General features: G+C 30.6%; 2 protein-coding genes across 4 annotated transcripts; both read left to right on the forward strand.

Moving 5' to 3' along the window:
- LOC8283176 (protein SLOW WALKER 1) lies at positions 1-1,942 on the forward strand. Its single transcript, XM_002524262.3, has one exon. The coding sequence runs from the start codon at positions 139-141 to the stop codon at positions 1,714-1,716; it is 1,578 nt and encodes a 525-aa protein (XP_002524308.1). The 5' UTR covers positions 1-138; the 3' UTR covers positions 1,717-1,942.
- Positions 1,943-6,029: 4,087 nt separating this feature from the next.
- LOC8283227 (ribonucleoside-diphosphate reductase large subunit) lies at positions 6,030-14,007 on the forward strand. 3 transcript variants are annotated; one of them, XR_007214862.1, is made up of 18 exons: positions 6,030-6,565; positions 6,776-6,837; positions 6,942-7,029; positions 7,312-7,575; positions 7,704-7,944; positions 8,048-8,124; positions 8,285-8,455; positions 8,553-8,645; positions 8,714-8,863; positions 8,957-9,043; positions 9,263-9,427; positions 9,534-9,653; positions 10,165-10,367; positions 10,440-10,589; positions 10,672-10,829; positions 11,217-11,303; positions 11,589-11,701; positions 13,608-14,007. XR_007214862.1 is itself a non-coding variant. In XM_025158302.2 (17 exons), the coding sequence occupies exons 1-17, from the start codon at positions 6,338-6,340 to the stop codon at positions 11,685-11,687; spliced, it is 2,436 nt and encodes an 811-aa protein (XP_025014070.2). In that variant the 5' UTR covers positions 6,031-6,337; the 3' UTR covers positions 11,688-12,108. The 3 variants fall into 3 exon arrangements, 2 of the variants coding, with proteins under 2 accessions (XP_025014070.2, XP_025014071.2); XM_025158302.2 differs by lacking the exon at positions 13,608-14,007 and having other exon boundaries at positions 6,031-6,565; positions 10,682-10,829; positions 11,586-12,108; XM_025158303.2 differs by lacking the exon at positions 13,608-14,007 and having other exon boundaries at positions 6,032-6,565; positions 10,682-10,829; positions 11,589-12,108.
- The last annotated feature ends 9,710 nt before the right edge of the window (positions 14,008-23,717 follow it).

The raw sequence follows: 23,717 nt of genomic DNA on the forward strand, positions 1-23,717 counted from the left end.
AATAACGTAAGGGGCTAACTCGGCCCTTCGGCCTAATAATAAGTTCAGAATCCTCTATTTCTTTGGCAGTTAATAAACCCTAAAAACCCTAAAAACACAATACAACGGGCAGAGCTTTCCTTCACTTCAGCACCTTCAATGGAAAACCAAAACTCAATCTTCCCAATAAAACCAAAACTAAAACCCAAATCGAGAACTCCTTCAAAATCTCCAGAATCCAAATACTGGTCTTCCTTCAAATCCACTCAAATCCCTAACTTGATCTCTTCAATACCTTCAATTGCCTACTCTCCAATTCCCTCTTCTCACCTCTTCGCCGCCGCAAATTCCGCTTCTCTCACTCTTTTCTCCTCTCAAACATTCGCTCCCACATCCTCCATCTCATCCTTCTCCGACGTCGTTTCCTCCTGCTCTTTCCGCTCCGATGGCTCCCTCATTGCCGCCTCCGATCTTTCTGGGCTCGTTCAGGTCTTCGATGTCAAAAGCCGGAACCCACTTCGTCGTCTTAAGTCACATGCCCGTCCTGTTAGGTTTGTTAAATACCCATTTCTTGATAAGCTTCATTTAGTGTCTGGTGGTGATGATGCTATTGTTAAATATTGGGATGTTGCTAGTGAAACTGTGGTTCTTGATTTGTTGGGTCATAAAGATTATGTTAGGTGTGGTGATTGTTCTCCAATTGACGGCGAGGTTTTTGTTACTGGGTCTTATGATCATTGTGTTAAATTATGGGATGTTAGAGTTGAGAGTAAAAGATCAGTTCTTGAAATGAATCATGGCAAGCCTATTGAGGATGTCATGTTTTTGCCTTCTGGTGGAATGCTTGTTACTGCTGGAGGTAATAGTGTAAAGATTTGGGATTTGATTGGTGGAGGAAAGATGGTTCATTCTGTTGAGAGTCATAATAAGACGGTTATGTCTGTCTGTGTAGGGAAGATAATGGAAGATGAGGGAATGCAGTATAGAATTATGAGTGTTGGTTTAGATGGGTATATGAAGGTTTTTGATTATGCTAAAATGAAAATTACCCATTCAATGAGGTTTCCTGCTCCCCTTATGTCAATTGGGGTTTCACCTGATTGTATGTCTAGGGCAATTGGAACTTCGAATGGGATTATATTTGGTGGGAGAAGGAAGGTGAAGGAAAATGAGGAACAGGGTGGAAGAGGGTTTGGGGATTTTATGGGTTTAGGGAGTATTGGGGAGCCGCAGAGACGGGTTTTGAGGCCTACTAATTTTAGGTACTTTCATAGGAGTCAAGGAGAGAAGCCAAATGAAGGTGATTATTTGATATTGAGACCCAAGAAGGTGAAATTGGCTGAGCATGATAAGTTGTTGAAAAAATTTAGGCACAAAGAAGCTTTTGTTTCAGTTCTGAGTGGGAAGAATCCAGAATATGTGGTGGCTGTGATGGAGGAGTTGGTGGCTAGGAGGAAATTGATCAAGTGTGTGTCAAATCTGGATGAAGAAGAGCTTGGATTGTTGTTGGGTTTCTTGCATAAGTACTCAACTATGCCAAGACATTCCGGTCTGTTAATGGGGTTAACGAGAAAAGTGCTTGATATGAGGGCTGATGATATTAAAGCTTCTGATGCATTGAAGGGTCATATTAGAAATCTGAAGCGTTCAGTCGAAGAAGAGATCAGAATACACCACGCACTTCAGGAGATTCAAGGAATTATTTCTCCACTATTGAGGATTGCTGGGAGAAGATAGCTTTTCTGTCTTTAAGGTACTCTTTGCTGCTCATACGACAAAGAAACTTCTTGCAATTTGTACCTTGCTGGAAGTAATTTATGTGTTAATTTTGGAGGTTTTTTTTTTTTTTTTCAATGTGTCAATTTTGATAGTATTTAATCATGAAAGACCAAGTTTTCTCTTGTAATTCGCCGAGATTGATTAAAAACTGACACAAACTCACCTATATATCTAGTCTTTGCTATTTCTACGCATCTTTATAATTAAGATTTATTACTATGGAGTGTCCGATTTCAGGTCACAATTGCTCTTTAATTATTGAATTGGTTAGGCTTTAAATCTTACATCCGTCGACTATATAGTCTTCTATAGTTTTTATGTTAGAAAAACTAGTCAAATGACTAAATTCATTAAGAAATTCAATTTAGTTTTAAATTTTCATATCAAGTATATCAAACTCAATATTATCTAATTAAAGTAAGAAATTTTAAATATTTAATTTTAAGTTTTTAAGGATTTGTATTTGTTTTAACTTTATATTTTTAGCACTTCATTAATAGTCTAAGAATATCAATAATTAATTTTTAAATTTGGTAACAATTTTTACTATAATTGAAACTAAAGACATTTAAAATTAGTAAGTTTGCTATAATTTTAAAATTTTATAAATTAATATTAAATATTAAAAAATTTATTAAATTGTATCTATCAACTTAATTTGATAATTGAACAGTCGAACAATGCACGAGTAAATCGTTAGTTAATTTTTAAATTTGGTAACAACTTTTACCTCAACCGAAACTAGGAAAATAATAAGATACATAAAAATCAATCGAAACTAGGAAAATAATAAGATACATAAAAATAAGCAAATTGATTGTAATTTACCTTTTTAGTTATTAGGGAAAAGGTACAAAATGACCCTAATGCTTAGCCTTACAGTCATATATAACCTTTATGTCTGTTTTTTTTTTTTTTGCTAAATATATAAAACTTTAAATTTTTTGAAACGGCTACTTTTTAATATTGACTATTAAGTCAACGAGACTTCACTGTTTATAATCTAATATTTGAGCTTAAATAATAGTGAAATACAAGAGAAATTCTTTAAATTTCACTAACAAATTAATTAGTATTATAGAAACAGAAAAAAATTATGATTTCACTCTGTAGCTATAAAAAAAAAAACCTATGCTTTTTTACAATTAATAGGCACAAATTGATATTTATTATTATTAACTAATTTACAACGAGTTCATCTTTGATTAAAACGTCTAACGGATAAGCCCTCATTCAATTAAATTTTAGAAAAAATATAAATATCCATTTTTTATTTTTTTTATCAAAATTTATGATATTTTTCTATTTGTTCAATTTTATTATGTTAAACTATTAAAAATATTTTTTTAGTATTTTTTTAAAATTTATAGTATGGTTATTTTCAATTATTATCGATTATTTTATTCAAAATAACAAAAAAATAAAAAATAATTAAAAAATATATTTTTTTATATATTAATTTTAAGATATTTTAAAAAGTTTCTAAATTTGAATATTTAATATTCTATTAAGATAACTTGCATACATCATTTTGTTTATATCCATTTTGAGAGGAAAAAAGAAGAAGAAGAAGAAGAACAAGAGTTTTTTATCAACCTTTATTTTATTTGCTTAATTATGCCTTATATGTTGATATTGTAGTTTTTTAAAAAAAAAAAAAATTAATATTGAGAATAAAATAATAAATAGCAAACAATAAACATGTACATAGACACACTTTAAGAAAAAGAAGTCATTATTTGGAAGAAAACAAAAATAAAAAAGTATAACCATTGTAATGTAAGAAAAAGAAGAATTATTTAATTTACACATACCCACATGTATGCTTCTTATTTAAAGTTCCCAAAATTCTGAAACACAAGCTATCATTTTTTTTTTTTAAAGAGTTTGTGGAGGATAAAATAAAATTTGAGAAGTAACCGGTGCCGTTTTGATTTAACATGACTTCATTCCTAGTAGTATTAGCGGTTCAAGTTTCAATTTGGAAACATATTGGTATATTTATGTTTTAGTTGTCTAATTATTCTTAATAACTTGTACAAAGAATTCATTCTAGAACAAATATTTTCCTATAGAAATATTTATATATTTAATTTATAAATTTTATATACTCAGAAAATATAGTTGGCTATTCTAAAACGTTACATATTATAGATCTTAAAAAAATTAAACAACAATCAAATGCATTTATAAGAATGTCAATATATCGAATTTTTTTAGGAAAAAAGAATTAAGGAAATAAAAGAGACTATGTATTATCAAAATCAAAATGATTTTTATGAACAAAATTTACATAAAATATGTCCAGAACAAATATAAAAATATTTTTTTTTGAAATGATTAAAATACCCATATTAATTTTACAAATATTACATGTAAACTTTAACCTAATTGTCCTACTTTAACTTTTAATATGAAATCCTAAGGTTACTAATTACGTCTTAAAAGAAATATGCTTATTTCTCTTAAGAGCCTCCGGAGGAAGTAACATCTAAGCAGAAAAGCTAGAAAGCATAAGGTCTTAAATGTATTCTAATGGTGTTTTTGCCGACGAAAGAAATAAAAAAATAAAAAATTTTAATATATATATGTCAAGTTTGTGGAAATGTCAGTGCTTTCATACCCTGAAAGGTAATTAATAGGTGAGGCAAATGACTGCTGCGAGGTAGAAAAAAATGGCTAAAGCTGATGGTAGTTTTTGTAGTCAAAGATTCTATTTGGCGACATTTATAGACCATCGCAAAATATGCTGAATTTTGATAAATAAATTGCATTTTCCATACTTTTAGTCTCGCATCGTTAATAGCGTCGACATTCTAAGGTCATTAGCTAGCATCGTAAGTTTCAACACTCTTTCTTTTTTTGCGCCATTCTTTTAGCTTATTGCGTCACCTTAGGCTACTCCAGATCACTATTTGGCGACGCTATGGCGCCATTAACGATAACGATATTTTTCTCGAAAATAAAAAAAAAGCCGATAATAATATTCCTATTTTGGATATCTTTGGAATCTTACCTATTATTTTAGCTATAAAACTATTTGCATTTGTCAACATTTGCAATAGAATTTTTCTAAAAAAGTGAATATTATCGATTAATATTTAAATCTGAATTACGGTCTTAATTTGAACTTTTTATAAAAAGAAATAAAGTCTCTCATGGAATAAGTTATAAACTATTTAAGTTCCGTCTTAAGAAAATATTCATCAAAATAGTAATATTTATATATAAAATTTTAAAAAATAGATGTTATGTTATGTTTTATCTTACTATAATATTGTTTTGTCTCATCAACTTTATTTGTATAATATGATAATATATTTATTTATCTTGTCTTTAATTTTTATTAATTCACTAATAATATTAAGTATTAAGAGAGTATTTAATTTAGAAGTTTGATGCAGTTAATAGTTATTTCTCACTGAACAACTATATTAAAGTGTTTGGTAAAGATTTAAAAAACAACAACTGATAGTTGATTTAATCATAGTCTGCTGTTGATTATATCAGCTCTATTTTAAAGCTTTTTCTTATTCGCTGATAGCTGATTTGATTGTTTTATTTATTCTGGACACTATTATCCTTATTAAAACTTATTGACAATAACTTATTTTAAATTGATTTTATATAATTAAATTTAAATATTTAAATTAAATAATTATTATTTTAAAATTATTCTTAATAGATAAATAACTATAATATATAAAATTATAAAATTTTTATTAATTTAAATTTAAATTTCTATTTTTAAGATAATTTTTATAAATATTTTTAATAATAAATACAATTGAGCTAAAAATGAATTATAATTTTTTAAATTTTTATAAATTATTTTTATTAATTTGTATCATAAAATATACTATAATAAAATAAAATACTGATAAATTATACATTCAAGGGTCATTTAATATACTAACATCAATCACTAATAAAATTTTATTAAAATTTTAATTTATCAGCTATCAGCTACGAGCTTGGAGCTGGTATAGCTGCATTGATCAGCTGAACTAAACAAGTCTTAAGTCAAAAAAATTAATATTTAGATATTTATTAAGTGATAACTTTCTCATAATTATAAATTGTATTTGATGTCGAGTGGATATAACTAAATCTCGACTATTTAATTTTAGATAATAAATAATTTGTGTTAAAGTTAATAATAATTTTAAAAGTATCAAATATTAATCTAACAATAATATTGTTAATAATCTGAGTTTATAACAACAATCGGATAAGAATTTACCAAGAAGTTCTTTAGTAAATTCAAGTGTATCTTCAAGCCACCGCGCCACCGTCTCGTTCATGTCCACGTATCAAACTGGCGGGAAAATTAAAACATCGGCGAAAGTGCAGAAGAACTTGACTAAAATAAATAAATCAAACAAAACTAACTCTTCAAATTCAATTCAATTTCAAATCCTTTAAAATTGGCTCTAGCTTCTCTTGCAATCTTTCTCCCTTTCATTTCTCTATATAAACAAGCACAATCCTTAGCAGCTCCTACAACCTGTTCGATAGAATTTCTCGATCACCTTTCCAGTTAAAATCAAACTTTTTTCTCTTCAAATATTATACAATCATGTATGTGATAAAACGTGATGGGCATCAAGAAACCGTTCATTTCGACAAAATCACTGCTCGATTGAAGAAACTGAGTTATGGGTTAAATAGTGAGTACTGTGACCCTGTTCTTGTGGCTCAAAAAGTTTGCTCGGGGTTCTATAAAGGTGTCACCACTACTCAACTTGATGAGTTAGCCGCTGAGACAGCGGCTGCTATGACTACTAATCACCCTGATTATGCTATTGTGAGTTGATTTTACGTGGTTGGTTTTATATCAATTTTGAATGTTTTGTATCTGGGGCTTCATTGGCTTTTATATAATGTGGTGTTGTGCTCTGGCGAGTCAGTTTATGTGGTTCCGATACCTGTGTTTATGTCAATTTTGAGTCTGTTTGTGGTCTTGATATCTGGGTTGATTTCAACTTTGATTGATAATGTATGTTATGTGGTGCAGTTGGCTGCGAGAGTTGCTGTTTCGAATTTGCACAAAAATACAAAGAAGTCATTCTCAGAGACGTTAGTATTTCAGTTTGATTGAATTATTCTGGGGCTCTTTTTCTTAATTTTAGTGGGTTGTGTTTAGGAGACTGAAGTGTTATTTGCTTGAATGGGTTATGTAGGATCAAATTAATGTATAGTCATATTAATAAGAGGTCAGGGCAGAAGGCTTCTCTTATTGCAGATGATGTTTATGAAATAATCATGAAGGTAATCTCTCTCATTAATTTTTTTTAATGTTTCATAAAAAATATTTTTTTGAATATTGATACATTTGGCAGTGAGCTAATTTTTGAATCATCACCTGGCTCTCTTGATAAATACATAGGCTTAATCTTGTTTTTGAATACCATATATCTTGTGGTAATGCTTCTATTATCGGTGTATGGCTCTGTAACTCTAGTTAATATGGATTGAGGAATGATGTTTAGACAGAAAGTCTTTGTTTGATTTCGAAGAATGGATTTACTGATTTGTATCTTCTTGCTACAGAATGCTACTCGTCTGGATAGTGAGATCATTTATGACAGAGATTTTGACTATGATTACTTTGGCTTCAAAACTCTTGAGAGGTCCTACCTTTTGAAGATTGATGGGAAGATTGTAGAAAGACCACAACACATGTTGATGAGGGTTGCTATTGGTATCCACAAAGATGACGTTGAATCTGCTGTTAAAACATATCACTTGATGGCTCAACGATGGTTCACACATGCTACCCCTACTCTTTTCAATGCAGGAACACCCCAGCCCCAAGTATGTTTATGTTGGATCACTTTTCTAAATGTTTTGAAGTTGTGATGCTCATCTTCTGAATATTACTCATGTGATCTTATCCTTCACTTCTTTCTCTTTCTCCCGTCCTTATTTTGTTGGCATGGCAGTTGAGTAGCTGCTTTCTTGGGTGCATGAAAGATGATAGCATCGAGGGCATATTTGACACTTTGAAGGAGTGTGCTGTTATTAGCAAGGTTGCTGGAGGAATTGGTCTTTCTGTGCATAACGTTCGTGCTACAGGCAGTTTTATTTGCGGGACAAATGGGGAATCAAATGGTATTGTTCCCATGCTTCGAGTGTTTAATGACACTGCTCGCTACGTTGATCAAGGGGGAGGAAAGAGGAAGGGTGCGATCACAATTATGATACTACTTGTAATGCCTATGATTCACACACATGCCCAATCATGTAATTATACCTATTAATCATGGCTAATTCTTTTTTCCTCTAGGTGCTTTTGCCATATATTTGGAGCCCTGGCATGCAGATATCTTTGAGTTTTTAGATCTCAGGAAAAACCATGGAAAGGTACTTGTGAAATGTGGATTGATGAATTTCATTATTTTTCAAATCAGTAAAGGGTTGTGAGGTTAAGCCAGGAAATTTGAGATTCTTTTGGTTTTCTTTCTACTTTTTAGAAATTCTAAGATTTTCTTGTATATTCTACTATCCTTTTGCTTTAATGCAGGAAGAACGTCGAGCTAGAGATTTGTTCTATGCTCTTTGGATTCCTGATCTCTTTATGGAAAGAGTCCGAGGTGATGGCAGCTGGTCTTTGTTTTGCCCTAATGAAGCTCCTGGTTTGGCTGATTGTTGGGGTGAAGAATTTGAGAAATTATACACTTTTTATGAAGACGGGGTAGGAAATTTTTCCTTTAATCTTGATTGCCGCAACCAACGGTTAAGTATTAATCTGCGCCAGAGTAACCATTAGATGATGTATTTTATGGTTACAGGATAGGGCAAAGAAAGTTATACCTGCTAGGAAACTCTGGTTTGAGATTTTAAATTCGCAGATTGAAACAGGAACCCCTTATATGCTTTTCAAGGTACTTCAGGAACATTTTTCATTGGCTCTTATCTTTTGAGTGATATCTTAAAAAGGATGTCTCTTCAGGATTCTTGTAATAGGAAGAGCAACCAGCAGAATCTGGGCACTATAAAGTCCTCAAACCTGTGTACTGAGGTTATTGAGTTCACAAGTCCAACCGAAACTGCAGTTTGCAATTTGGCATCCATTGCTCTACCACGATTTGTCAGGGAAAGGGTAGGATTTGTACAATCTCATTGTTAGCTGATACATCTTACCTTCATTTACTTTGAATAATATTGTTCATCAATCTTTACTTGTTTGTTTTAGGGGGTGCCCATTGAGTCACACTCATCTAAATTGGTGGGAAGTAGAGATTCAAAGACTCGATATTTTGATTTTGCAAAACTAGCGGAGGTATGTCATAGTTGAGAACTCATAGAGATTAATTATACGTTTTTGTTTTTTGCTTGGAGTGGCAAGCAAGTTTGTTGTCTTCAATAAAAGTTATAATTGAAAACATGCGTAGGACTGTGGCTACCTATCTAGTTGGCTAGATTTTCTTTTACACATGGAATTAAATCTGTTATCCATCTTTGAAAACGTGAACTGATGTAAATTTTGTTGCTCTGATAGATTACTGTGACAATTACTGCAAATTTAAACAAGATCATCGATATTAATTACTACCCAGTTGATACTGCAAGGAGATCAAATTTACGACACAGGCCAATGGGTATTGGAGTTCAAGGTCTCGCTGATACTTTTATTCTGCTTGGCATGCCTTTTGACTCACTGGAGGTATTAACTCACTTTTGTGGGACGTTATGTAGCTTTGACTTGTTAGCTTGGGCGGACTGAATGCTTGGCTTTTCTTTTGATTTCTTTTTTTAAACTTTTTTTACAGGCCCAGCAACTGAACAAAGACATATTTGAGACCATTTACTACCATGCACTGAAATCGTCTTCTGAGCTGGCTGCTATAGATGGCCCTTATGAAACATATAAAGGGAGCCCCGTGAGCAAGGTATGAATATATGGACTTTTCAATTTTCAAGTAATTATATCATCGGCATATGCTAAAGAGGGCATTTGATGGCTTCATATTGTTGCACTTACATGATGTGCCACTACTCTCTATCTGGTGCATCCTTTTGACATAAATCAAACAAATAGCAGCCTGTGAAATTTTTAGGCAATGAGGTTGAGGCTTAATGTTTGATTGAATGGCCCAATCTGTTCATTAAATGATATTCTGAGTACTAATTTTATGTATTTAGTACAGTGGACATGGTCTAGCATTGATCTCGTATTAATAATACTTGAAAATTGCTATGGAGAAATGGTGTCACTTTTTAGTTATTTTCCTCCTTTTATCATATTTTGTTTATACGATACATTAACCTTTTTCAAGTTTTCCAGTTAAATTTTATTTGATGCACATTATATGCTCCATGCCTGCAAAGAAAATATTTAAATGCAAAACATGAATAAATTGCATTCTAGCTCTTTAGCGATGTTTCTTCTTTTCCTTTTAGGGGATTCTTCAGATGGATATGTGGGGTGTGATCCCATCTGACAGATGGGATTGGAATGTCCTTAGGGAAATGATCTCGAAGAACGGGGTAAGAAATTCCCTTCTTGTAGCTCCTATGCCCACTGCTTCAACAAGTCAGATACTTGGTAACAATGAGTGCTTTGAGCCTTATACATCAAATATTTATAGCCGCCGAGTTTTAAGGTTTGTGATTCTTTATCAAATTGATGCCATCAGAGAATGTATCTGCTGCCTTCTAACTCGTCTCTTTTGCAGTGGTGAATTTGTTGTGGTGAACAAACACCTCCTTCATGATTTGACAGAGATTGGTCTTTGGTCCCATGCTCTTAAAAACAAGATAATTTATGAGAATGGCTCTGTTGCCAAAGTTCCTGAGATTCCTGAGCAGCTGAAAGCTATCTACAAGTATGGATATCTTCTCTTTCTACTTGTATCTTAATCTAATTTCTGATTACTTCTTGTTATGCTAAGGTGGAATTAATTAAAGAAAATGTCAGGACTGTGTGGGAAATCAAGCAAAAGACATTGGTTGATATGGCTGTTGCTCGGGGATGCTACATAGACCAGAGTCAGAGTCTAAATATTCACATGGATCAACCTGATCTAGGGAAACTAACTTCATTGCATTTCTATGCTTGGTCCAAGGTATGAATTTGTATATCATCCTTGAAATGCTAGTTTCACTGGTTTCACACTATGTATAGCTAATAATGGTTTGATGCTAATTTTACTATTTTGCTATAAAATTCAGGGTGTTGGCTTGTTTCTCCATGCATTAACTGGAAATAATGCTTAGAGAAGTAGAGTTTACTGTTTACCCTTTTTAATTCTAAAATTAATTGCATCATCATCATATATTATTGTCTAAGGTGGCATATCTGCAGCTCGTCATTGGAAGACATTTATTTTCTAAAAACTAAAATTCTTAAAAAATTACTTCTATATTTCGTCCTAAGAATGTTCCTAAAATATCTTATACGTCGCAATAGTTTTGTTCATATATTCATTGTTTCATTTCTTTTTCTGGAGCAGGGCCTGAAAACAGGGATGTACTATCTGAGAACACGTGCTGCAGCTGATGCAATCAAGTTCACTGTTGATACATCTGTTCTCAAACATGTAATGAAACTTCTTCATATTATAACGTGAAGCCAGTCATATAAATATTCCATGTTAAGTTCTTAATTTTGAAGGTTTTGATAGATCAATTTTGAGAATAGAGCTACACCAGTATTTTCCAATAATAGCTTGCTATGTATGTAGTTGCTTTTGACACAATGGCTGCAAAATTCCAACAATAAATTATTGCCTACAGCAGAATGATAGGTTTTTTCTTTTAGAAAACATATCATGAGGCTGCATTCATTTTTATGTTAAAACTTTATCCTTTTTGTGGCGAAGCAGGAAAATGTTAATAGCACGAATGACTACGTTGATACTGATATGGCACAAATGGTTTGCTCTTTGAGGAATAGAGAAGAGTGCATGGCTTGTGGCAGCTAAAGTCCAAATGCGAGGTTGTATTTTGGCATCAATTGCCTGCAAGTTGGAATTGAGGTGCTTTAAACTGTCTATAGGCAATGTTCTGTAAGTGCACACCTGATTTATCATGAAACTAACTCTTGTAGAGTGTATAGGCATCTTCATATGTGCTCATGTAAATCTGGGTGTTGCGAACTTGCTAGTACCATTTTGTGTGAAGGTACATGGCCATCACTACGGTGTAGGGTTATAGAAACTACATGAAAAAGTTTGTATGCAGATGCTAGTTTATATATTCTGTTCCTTTTGTATTTCAGAAAATGACGTTGTCTTCTGTGTAAAATGGTTTGTTTTACAATGATTTTGTACATAATGTTATGCAAGGCTGGGCCTGAAAACTTTTTTTATTATGCCTGTCTATAAAGGTTATGTGATGTTGTTATGTTCATGGACTTGATAATTGTGATGATACTAATTGATAAGCTTCAGTCACTTCAATTTAGTTGGGCCAAACAAGCATTCCTAGATAACATTTGTTTTAAATTAAGTGTAATCATTGCTGGATTTTCTTGGAGACTAGAGAGCTGAGATCTCCTGTGAAGGGGATGGCAGAACTTAGTTGTAGCTGAGGCGCTTGGTGCTTGATATGAATTACTGGCCTGTTTCTAAACAATTTTAGATTTAGAAATGAAAGGTTAGCTGCCACGGTATCAAAATATATCTAGCTCCTGGCCTCTGCCCTCAGATCCTTTCTGATTTGTCCTTGGACTTCTAAGTGGTACTGCAATTTTGGGTTACATATATCAGTGGGCCTTGTATGAGGGGAAGGGTGGTGAGGGTTTTGGTGCTTGATATGCTTTCTTTTCTTGTTTCCTAGCGGTTTATTAAGGATCGATGCTTAACTCTTTCTCATGTACATTGTGGGAGTGACTGAACTTATATCATATTATAATTACTCAGCCTGTCTTTTCTGTATGTCATTTTCTATTTTCATTGAACTTTTTCTTTCCATGGTTTTGCTCATTTTGCATAAGCTTTCTATAGTTTGCAATTTGTGACTAAAATGAGCTGCAGTTTACTTATCATTCTTACATGTTAATATGAACAAATTAGTGTATCATCTTTATTGCCCGTCCACAACTTTTTGTACCCTATAGGAATTAGTTTATGAATACTCGATGCCCACCAAATTTGACAGATCATTCGAGAACCAAATTTGACAGATCATTCGAGGAAAACGATGTTTGATTGTTCGTACTCTAAATAGTGTTCCGTATCATTTGATGTTGATTTGCATTATTGCATAAACAATTCTGTTATATCCCAGATCAAGACAAAGTACATATTCTTTTCCTTCTTTTAATTTGAATTATAATGCTGAGCAGAGTGTTATTTAAAAGTTAATGATAGAACAGCTTCATACTAAAGAGGAGCGAGTATATTTCTGTACAGTCTCTAGGCAACTTGTCTAATTGTTACTAGTTTGAAGGAATTTGCATCATTCTGTTTTGGCTTTATCTAGGTAGCATGCTCATATCTGGTTCATTACTGTATTGAAGCACGTTCTTGGTTATTCTAATGATTGGATAATGCTATTATTATATCTACTAGAATGATATCAGAATGTGGGGAATGACTTTGATGGTGATAGCAAGTAGTGTGAATAGATAGCACAGGCGCCGCCATTCGTCAAAAAAACAATATAGCTAAGCTAATCACTTTCTGATATATATATATATATATATATATATATATCTTCTGTAGGGTCATTCTTTCATTGTCAGAAATGATTTGGACAATGATATGAGAATCATTTGAAGAGATTTGATTTATCACGAGTTGAAACGGATGCTTGCTTGTACAGTTTCATGGCTCTAGTTTTTTTGCTTTGTGGTAGTTGTGGAATGTTCTTTGGCCTGATGACAAATTCTTACATTGTAGGCGACTGAAGTTTGATTCATGGACTCTTCAGAATCAGGCAACTTTACCCGGAAGTAAATCTAACTCCTCACTACCTGGAAGCTTTAGGTAAGATTGTGACTTGGGACAATACCTTAATGCTTTCTTCACTCGGCAAGCTAATTCATATGTTATGGGTTCTTTTTCTCTTGATTTATGATTATCATTGACTGGTGAAAATTCTGATGCTACTATGCCACTTGCTTTAAGCTATGCATTTTTCATAAGCTAAAGCAATACATTGTTCTGAAATTGTCAAGGGTCAGAAAGGAATATCTTTCTGGGCCAAATTAGATAAGGTAGCAATCTTTTTGACCTGAAAAGAAAAACACATGTATGATCCATAACTTTCCAAGTCATATTCTTTACTTCAAAGGGTTTATCTTCTAGTACCTTTCTTGAGGTGATGTTCTGTATCTCAAGCCATTAAAGATCTTTGAAGTCTTACTTTCCACATGTGCTTTTCTAAGTGATAACTTATACCTTTTGTCTTAGTTCTTTGTTAGTTTTTCTATTACGTAGGTAGAGCAGCAAACTCTAGGTTTTCCACTTGTACACAAAAATATATATCACCATCCACAGTTCACAAAATCAATTGGAAATGCCACTGTGAATTCACAGTGGAGTGGAAAATGACTGAAAATACAAACTTATTAAAACTATATGCACCAATTGCTCACTCCCTGGAAACTTATTCAATAAAGTGAACCATGATTTTTATAGATATATATATATTGCATTAGCAAACATGTGAACCATATTTTTGCTTCTTTTGTTTTTTTCCTTGATGGAGATGTCCTATTTTGCTCTTATCCCTCTCTAATAATTAATTTCTAAGAAAAAAAAAGATCTTTTATTGTATTTTATTTTTAAAAAAAGATGTGGTTGGTCCAAATGCACTGAATTTAGACCAGAAAAATGGAGCCTTTGAACTCAAGAAATTAATTATTCTTGGCTTGGCATTGATTAACTTTATTTTCTACAAATGGAAGCATGTGTCATCATATTGGTACTATTTGGAATGATTAGGAGCTGCAACCAAATTGCAATATTTAGATTTGTGTAGATGTTAGTGATAAGCCACGTAAGCATTATGTGGTTTAGTATTTTAAATAAATATTTTATAATAAGTTCAAACTCAATTATATACCGATATCCATGGTATATGGAAAAAAAAAATGATAATTTTAAAAGTATAAAATATTTCACCGCAATATTAAATAAAAGTAACACAAAGAAAATGCTCAAATTTACTAGAGAAAGAACATATAAAAAAGGTGTTAATAATAAAATGAAATATGATAATCTTTACACTAATCTTCCAATTAATTATAAAATGAAATATAATAATCTTTACACTAATCTTCCAATTAATTATAAAATGAAATATGATAATTTAGGCTTCTTGGTCAAAATCAATATGCGTTCAATTCCAAGTTTGGTATGTATTTTAGATTTTTAATTTTTGCTTCAATTTCTTTTTGTCAATTGTAATGCCTTTTTTCTTTTCTTTCTTTTTTCTTATTTGAATGTGAAGCCAATCGATTTTTGAAAAGATAGCAGGCAAGTACTTTGTTTCAGTCAATTAGAACCATGCACGACTGCATCCTAATTTGTTTTAGAAAGTATGAATATATTAGGCTACAATAATGACAAAAAGAGTGAGTGTAAAAAAAACTCACTCCATCATAATACTCTGCTTGATAAAACAATTAAAAAGAAAAGAAAAAAATGCTGTCTGAACCCACCAAAATTGTGGCTCAGCTATAAAAATTCAAAATTTTCAAAGGAAATTGATAGCAAATGAATCTGAAAACCAGAATGTTTTTTCCAAAGTGGTTTGCTTATTATTCTTCCAAGCACTCATAATCACTCTTGGGAACTTCAGGCCATAGCTCTCTGCACATCAAGCAGCTTTTTAAGACCCAATTTATTTGGAAACTAAAGTGGTGGTGGTGGGATCCTAATCATTTAACTGAGCTACATATCTTGTCCAACTTCCTACACAACTTCTTATATTGTTAAAATTGTTGAAAAAAGAAAAAGAGAAAAAAAGACAAGGTGATTGAAAGTAATTGATCAGATAGGGCCATTCATTAACACTAATTGCCTCTCCTCCTTCGTGTCACGCTGAGTTTTGTCCACATTTGCTACAGAGTAAGTTAAGAGTCTGTTTGGTAGAGCGATGAGAGGATCAATCGGTCGTTTGGATAGTCTATCTATTTAGACTCGTTATCAAAATAAAAAATTTATTCAGTGTAAAAAAACTTATTGAAAACTTAAAGATCTCTCACTTGCAAAAATAAACATTTTTATCAATTAAATTAAGCCTCAAGTGTCAATTGAATGATAGTGGAAACACTAATTATTCAAGGTCTTAATAATAAGCACAATTAGCCGCATTTAGCTAAGATAATCCATAGTACGGACAGTATATAACTATGGACTTTACAAACCCAGTGAATGGGTTCACAAAAAGATCCACGTGATGTGAACATTGGACATCATCAGCCACATTCTTTTGAAAATTGGAAAAAAGAAATAATTCTAGTTGATACTATATATTATCTTTTATTTATGTATAAATTAAAAGAAAAGAAAGAAAAAGAACCCACTAAATTGCTTATGTAATTATTGACTGAAGAGTAGTAGTTAAGTTCATGGACCCAAACCCAAACCCAAACCCTAACCCTAACCCATGTTTAAGTATTATATGATAGAATGTATTCCCCCTCGTGCACACACGTGTTACTTTTTGTAATCTGAAATCATGGTCTAATTTACAAAAGGGAAAAAGAAAAAAGGAAAGGGAATTCTGGAAAGCAAATTTCTTGGCAAGCATGGCATAGCTTACAAATAATCCAGTTTCCTCTCATCAAATACTAATTTCACATTTCATTTCTTTTCCAGGGAAAGGAAAAAGATTATGTGTCCGTTTCACACAACTTTTTTCTTTTAAAAAAAATATGCAGGATTTGAAATGAAATGAAATTTATATTTAATAAGAACCCATATATGTTAAATTTCTTTCTTTTGTTCAATAATTCTTTTCAAGTATTGTATTTTGATACTTTTAAATTATATTTTCAATATCAATATCACCAAGTGTTAATTCAGTGAAAATATCAGTACCATATGTTTTTTTTGGGCCAAATATCACTGTTGTAAGTGTTAATTTAGTAATGGTATTGAAATGAAAAATTTATCTAAAGCCATTACACTTCTCAAATACCATATGGAAAACACCTGAAATAAATTAGTTTTATTAGTAATCAACGCATTTAATTAACCAGGATTTAGATATTAAGTCGAGATTGCAAGAAACTATTATTTTCTTGTGAATTTACAGATTCGAATTTAGAGAATTTTATTTTATGAAATATGAGTAATATAATCAGTCTAACGTCCAAAAATTTGACCCGGAATATCATTCCACATGAAAGATTTTGAATAAATAAATAAATCAATCAAAATCAAAAGAAAAAAAGAAGAAGAAGCAATGTGTCCAAAACAGAGTAATTTATTTGTCACTCTCCATGCGCATGATCTTCTGTTTTTTTTTTTTTTTCAGGTTATAATTACGGAATTTCAGCCTTTATTAATGCTTTAATTTCTTATTTTCTAAAAGCAAAAGGTTACCATTGAAATCTCATACTCAAGCAGAAGGCATATATATGTGCCACGCCAAAGTTTAGAGTAATAATTATTATTTTTTTTTTTTTGTGTCACTTGCATACTAGAATTTAGCTAATATTTTAGAACTAGATTATTACAATAGGTAATGACAATGACAATGGCAAAGCAAATCTATGATCACATTAATGCATGCCCACATCCCATTTATTTGAATTTCTGCAGTACTACTGTATTAGGCCATGCCAAACACCTACCCAACAAGCAAAACCCTTTATGGACATACCTGTCTGATGATGTTTCTTCTTTCTTGCTTTTTTGTTTAATTTCCTCTAAATATGATTAGAATTAAGATATTTACAAGGGGGTTTCCAGTTAGTTAAATTGAGAAAAACCCATTTTATGTACTCAGGGTTAGCTAACTGATGTTGTTTTGTAAATTACATTGCATGTTATTAATTAGCTCTTAACCCATAACAGCAGAGGGTTTAGCGAAATAATCACTTGTTGGAATGGGAATTCTGTCTCTAATTAAAGATTTCGTATAGGATATTAGGTAAGTATGAGATCCGCTGTGTAGTGTGGGATTCAATTACGCTAATAATTATTGTTTCATTAACAATATACATTTGCAATCGTAGTTTATTATATGAAACCATTTTCTAATTAAGAAATACTGAAATCCAAATGCTTTTAAATTGGAAAAACGAAAGAAAGAAAAGATTAATTAACTCCACGTGCTTATTCAAGCTATATAAAGAGAAGAAGACATATATATATTCAAATCAAAAGATTCTTGTTTCCTTGTTTCCTTTAGTTTGTTCCGGTATTTGATTATTTAATGTTTACTACCAATGTGGAACCGATAAAAATTTGGTAACAATATGAGTATGTCAAAGCTTAGAAAAATAGAATATTATTAAACAAGACAGTGAATTATAAAAGAAGAATTTAAAGAAGTTAGGCATGATAATGTATGTATTATAATACAACATATCACTTGCAAACACAATTTAGACAAAGAACAGCTATGTTAAAGAAACAAGAAAACAAAAAAAAAATCTCATACTGCTTTTGTCCTTTGTTTGGGAGAGTGGAAACTGGGAGAAAGAAAGATAGGGAGGAAGAAAATGAAAAAGACAAATAAAAAGAGATCATAATTGAGTAAAAGATTAAATTCTGCTGATGCAAACTATGCATTGTATATCAATAAATGGAAATTTCTTGTGACGGGGAACCTCATTCAACATTCAATGATCCTTAATTTCTCGAGGTGTGTCAGTATTTAATTTAGAAAAAGGGAGGGGAAAATACCAAAATCATTTAATTAATATTCTGTCAAAAAGTTATGTCCATCTTTAATTTTCTCTAGTAGTATAAAGAAGAAAATAAAAAGACTGTATAAATTAGCAACAATTCTGTCAATAAAGTACATCTAAGAATTAATTAAGAAAGACTACATAAAGTGGATGCAAACAACGAAAAAACAATTTAAAAAAAAAAACCTCAAAGGGTTACATTAAAAAATTATTTATTTTAATTATTTTTTAATAATTCCTGATATCGCATGCATAAATAATTTTTTTGCTATTTTTATTTTTTAATAAGTTTCAGAATAGAAGATTACAGCTATGCTGATATGTTATAAATATATCGAAAAAAATTATTAAAAGAAAATAAATATCAAAATAAATTAATAATATGAACTATATATTGCAAAATGAAGAGGACAATCACAAAATTTATATTGCATAATCGATCCAGACACTGAGACTAATATAAGAAAATATATCAAAAAACTATATAATTTCTAGACCTAAATTAAAGATGCTATCACACTAGCGATTAAGAATAGTCATTGTGTAACAACTAGGAATGTTTATAACAAAATTGACTGGCGCTGTATGAAACTTTTACACCATTAATTTATGGTTTTCCTATTCTTTCAAGTACTATTTGTAGGATTTATTCGTAGACAATTATGGGTCCATCAGAGACCAAACTGAAGAGATTTTTAAAGTGTTCTTAATAACAATTCAAAACAATTTCAAGATTTCCAGCATGTTATTAGTTTCTTTTAACATGGAATTATCGAAGGAGACGGGAAGCCGACAATTTTGAAACAAGTATTCGAGAAAAACTAGGTTTGGAGAAACACAGCAGTGTTACGTGCATTTATCCCTAACTATATCTAGGGCACATGTGGCATTTCTCGTGGACATTATTTTTATTAACATACTCTTGGAAAAGTTTTTCTTTTAGTGCAGTAGGTTCAACTTAAGTCGCTCTGAAAAGATGAATTATGACCAAAATGAAGACATTTGAGTACTTTCAAATTTGAATTCTTACTATTACAACCAAAGTGGAGAGAATATGTGAAAATTAAGATATGCTTAGTGGGCATTTTTTATTACAAAAATTGAAACAAGAATAATAGGTTCAGGTTTAGGTTTAATGCGTATTTATTATTCTATTAATATTGGCGAAAATATATTTTTTTATGGTGAAAGAATGCAAATTTTCTATTGCGTGATCCAAGAAGTAAACTGAGTTTTTATAAAAGAAAAAGAAAATAAGAATATGAGAATATTATCAAATATAGAGATCAAAAGGCAACAGGTAACCTAAGTTGACACGTATATTAAGAATTGGTATCTTCATTTTATGGCATTGGTGCTTTACTGGAAGTTAAGTTGGGATAAGGAGAAAAAGAATACTCTAAAGGGCAATCGGGTCAATGAATAACTTTTGAATAAACGAAGAATGAAAAAGAAAATAATTTGATAACGTATAAATAAAATAATAAAAGTATGTTCTAGCTTAATTAAGATTTTAAATTTGAGTTTTAAATATATATATTTCTATCAAGATTTAAAAAAAATTTACTCGCTAGTAAGGGTGAGCATTCGATCAATTCGGTTCAATACCAAACTAAATCAACTTTACCGAATAAAATGAACTAATTTTAAAATAAATCAAATATTAAATAAATTAAAATAATTAAACTGAATTATATATGAAGATTGAATTAAATATAGGATGCAAATCACAGTAACTGAGCTGAAAAAATTAAATTAAGTTTAAAATTATTTTAAAAATTAAATTTCATATTAAAATAAAAAATAGATTTTAATAAAAAATCAGTTATTTAGATTAAATTAATTTTTTTTATATAAAATCGAACCAGAATGATATAATTTTGATTGTTAAAAAACTTAAAAAATAAATCAAATTTTTTAAAAAAAATCATTAAACTGAATTGAATAAAAATTAGTTCAACATGTTTAAAATTTTATTTTTTCATATCCGTAAAAATTTTATTCGATACATTATATTATTAAATAAGAAAAAGAAAAGGAATGAAATAAAATGAAATCTGTACTGAAACATGGGTTTTGTCTTGATATGCCGAAAATGGTGCAGGGATTTGTAGTTATCAGAAACAGAAGATTGACAAAAGAATTATGAAAATGAATTGATATATTTAATTTTGTTTCTGCTGTCTTGTCTGGTCAGGATCTTTGATGGGTTCAATGGTTTAATAGGGGTATATGTATTTTGGGCTCTCAATGCATTAAGCATGTGTCTCTCGTAATTCATGTTTCATGGCTTTCCAAGTTTATCATTTTCTAATTTTTGCATCTTTCCTTTTGAAACTTTTTTACACATATTTTATATTTTAAACCTAATATTTTCTTCTACACACTCCTTCCCCCTTTGCCCTAATTTAGGTTAGGTGTCAATGATTCTGATGGGTTCTTTCTAAAAATTTTAATTTATGAAAGTGAGAAGGAAATCAGTAGCCTCCCAAGTAGCTACTTCTTTTGCTGGAGATGAAATTCTGGTTAAATAATTAGTGAAAATAGATATTGACCGAACCCAATTGACTATTATCAATAGAAAAAAAAAACTATTAATCCACCATTTTTATAACATTTTTACATCACTTATGTGATGTTTGCCGTATTATATAATTATTTTTTTTTATGAATTTTTTTTAAAATAGGATCGATTTGAGTAAAATATATAAAAATTTAAGTTAAAAAGTTTATAAATTTAGAAAAAAACTAAATTAAGCATGTGTGACAGGATCAACAAATTACCATTTGTTTTGAAGATTCATAACCAGTTATTTTTAATTGATATTCAAAGAAATAATTTATATTTTAAAAAATATGAAAATTCAAATATTATTAAATTTTAAACAAATAATTACATATTTTTCAAATCAAGTAAATAAAGAAGAATAAAAATGTGGATTAGATATTTACCTCTCGTTAGTAAAACAAGTTGACCGGCTTTGGGCACCTCCGCAGCCACTAACATAGATGAGTATCAATAAGATGAGGCTTGATTAGAATTTTAATGTAATTTAATCTATTTTATTTAAATCATTCTATTTCAGTTTCTATTTCAATTTATTTGATCTTTATTATAAAAATAAATTCAAAATTACTGATAAAATTAAAGTGTAAAAGTAAATAACTGCAGGTATAATTACCATTAAAAGGGACATTACTTGGTAAATCGCATTTCTACTATTGATCGAACAGCCAACAAATATAATTTAAGATGACAATATAATTACAATACCAGCAATCTGCTTTTAAAAAACACAACAAAAAGAAAGGGAAAAATTACCCTCCAATAATTAATTTTCCATAGATTGGGATTCAAATTGTACTACCTAAGAATGACACAAAATAAATATATAGCTATTTAAAAATAAACAAAGAAAAATAACTTCAGAAATTTGATTTCTCTACTAAAGTTTCTGAATTTAGAGACATTATTTCTACTATAGTTTAGGCATTAAGTACTGCACATATTGTCAAATATTTACCTAAAAAGTATATTCCAATTAATGGGGTTGGTCCATGGCCAATTATTTCAGAACCTCCAATAGTACTAACATTATGGACAATATTGTACAAAATTATTGTCTTCTTTTTCAGGAAGTTATTGTTAGGTCGGTTATATATATAACATATGATGCATTGAACTCGAACACAAAGCAGCCAAAAAGAAGAAAAGAAAAAATAAATAAAACCCTAATAGCATCATCCATCACTATAACTGGATTCTTACCACAGGGAGGCTGTAATTTTTGTGGGTCATTGAAACTTCACTATTATCTGTTTTATTTCTATTTTCAGTCTGCTTTTTGAGAAATTAAATTAAAGTGAGTTGTGCTATGCTTATTAGATTTTTCATCAATCATTTGATCAATGTTAATCAATTCTTGCTTTTTCTAATTACATCTTCATTGTGATTTAACCGCCTGAGGTTCATTCTTACCTCATTTTGCGGCTCGGCTTTATGCATTTCAATCAATTGAATAGATTTTCTTTGAGCGTATTAGATAGGACCCTTATAAATGATAAAATAACTTTTTAAAAATTATTTAATAAAAGATTGATCGAGCATAACCATTTCAAAAGTGATTACTTGTAATCAAGTGCTTATTTTTCTAACACAAGAAATTATTAATCCAACCAATCAAATAATTTTCCGATAAGAAATGAGATTTTATAATTATAAATTAGCATATTATAATACAATTGAGTGGAATTATTTATTAGTAATTAAATGAAATTTAAACAAGTCGTCATCTGTTGTTTTTTGCATCTCAATTGATGAAAAACATGTACATGTGTTTTCAAATGCTAGCAAATCATTTTTTTTCAGGAAGCTTTGGTTCCAAGATCATGCTTGAGTGGGTGCTATTTGAGGTCCCAGTTCTTTTTGGTAATGTGTGGAAGTGTGATTGAAAAACTGACTGTGATTCTGCAATAATTCTCTTGGGATCTAAAGTAAATTGAAGAGCCAAAAAGAAGTTGGAATTTAGTTGCTGTTTTAGGAAGGGTGAGGTCAGGTCAATAAGCATTGAAAATAAATGGCTTTAGCATTCCTACACTGCACACATTAATTTCATTTGGTCCGCAAGTGTGGACTTAAACAAGGACAGAATAGTTCATTGATTGACATGCACAGAATAATTTACATTAATTTTCTTTTCATCACAAAACAAGATTTAAGGTTCTGAATACGCATTTCTTCTCCCTTTAATATTTTATTAATCAATCATAGTTTGAAATGAATGTTAAAAAGTGGATTGTATTTCTAAAACTCGAATTTGAGATTTTAGTTAAACTGAACATATTTTTAGATTCATACGTTAATTATTTATTAGCAAATTAAAATTAAATAACTGAACTAAACAATGATTAAATGAATGTTAAAAAGTGGATTGTAGTTATGGGGTCTAAAATCCAACTATATGTATAAGAGTTAAGATCATCAATGTTTGTATAGCCACTGAGTGTACGATGAAAAATTAGAAATATATTTCAAAAGGGAATTTATTTGCTTTTCATCAGTTATGGGGGAATCCTGTAATTGATATCCGTTCTTTTTAACCATCAAAGCAAAGCAAAGGAATCATTACAGCCCAAGAGC

The sequence above is a fragment of the Ricinus communis genome, chromosome 2 (assembly GCF_019578655.1).
Source record: "Ricinus communis isolate WT05 ecotype wild-type chromosome 2, ASM1957865v1, whole genome shotgun sequence".
Lineage (NCBI taxonomy): Eukaryota > Viridiplantae > Streptophyta > Magnoliopsida > Malpighiales > Euphorbiaceae > Ricinus > Ricinus communis.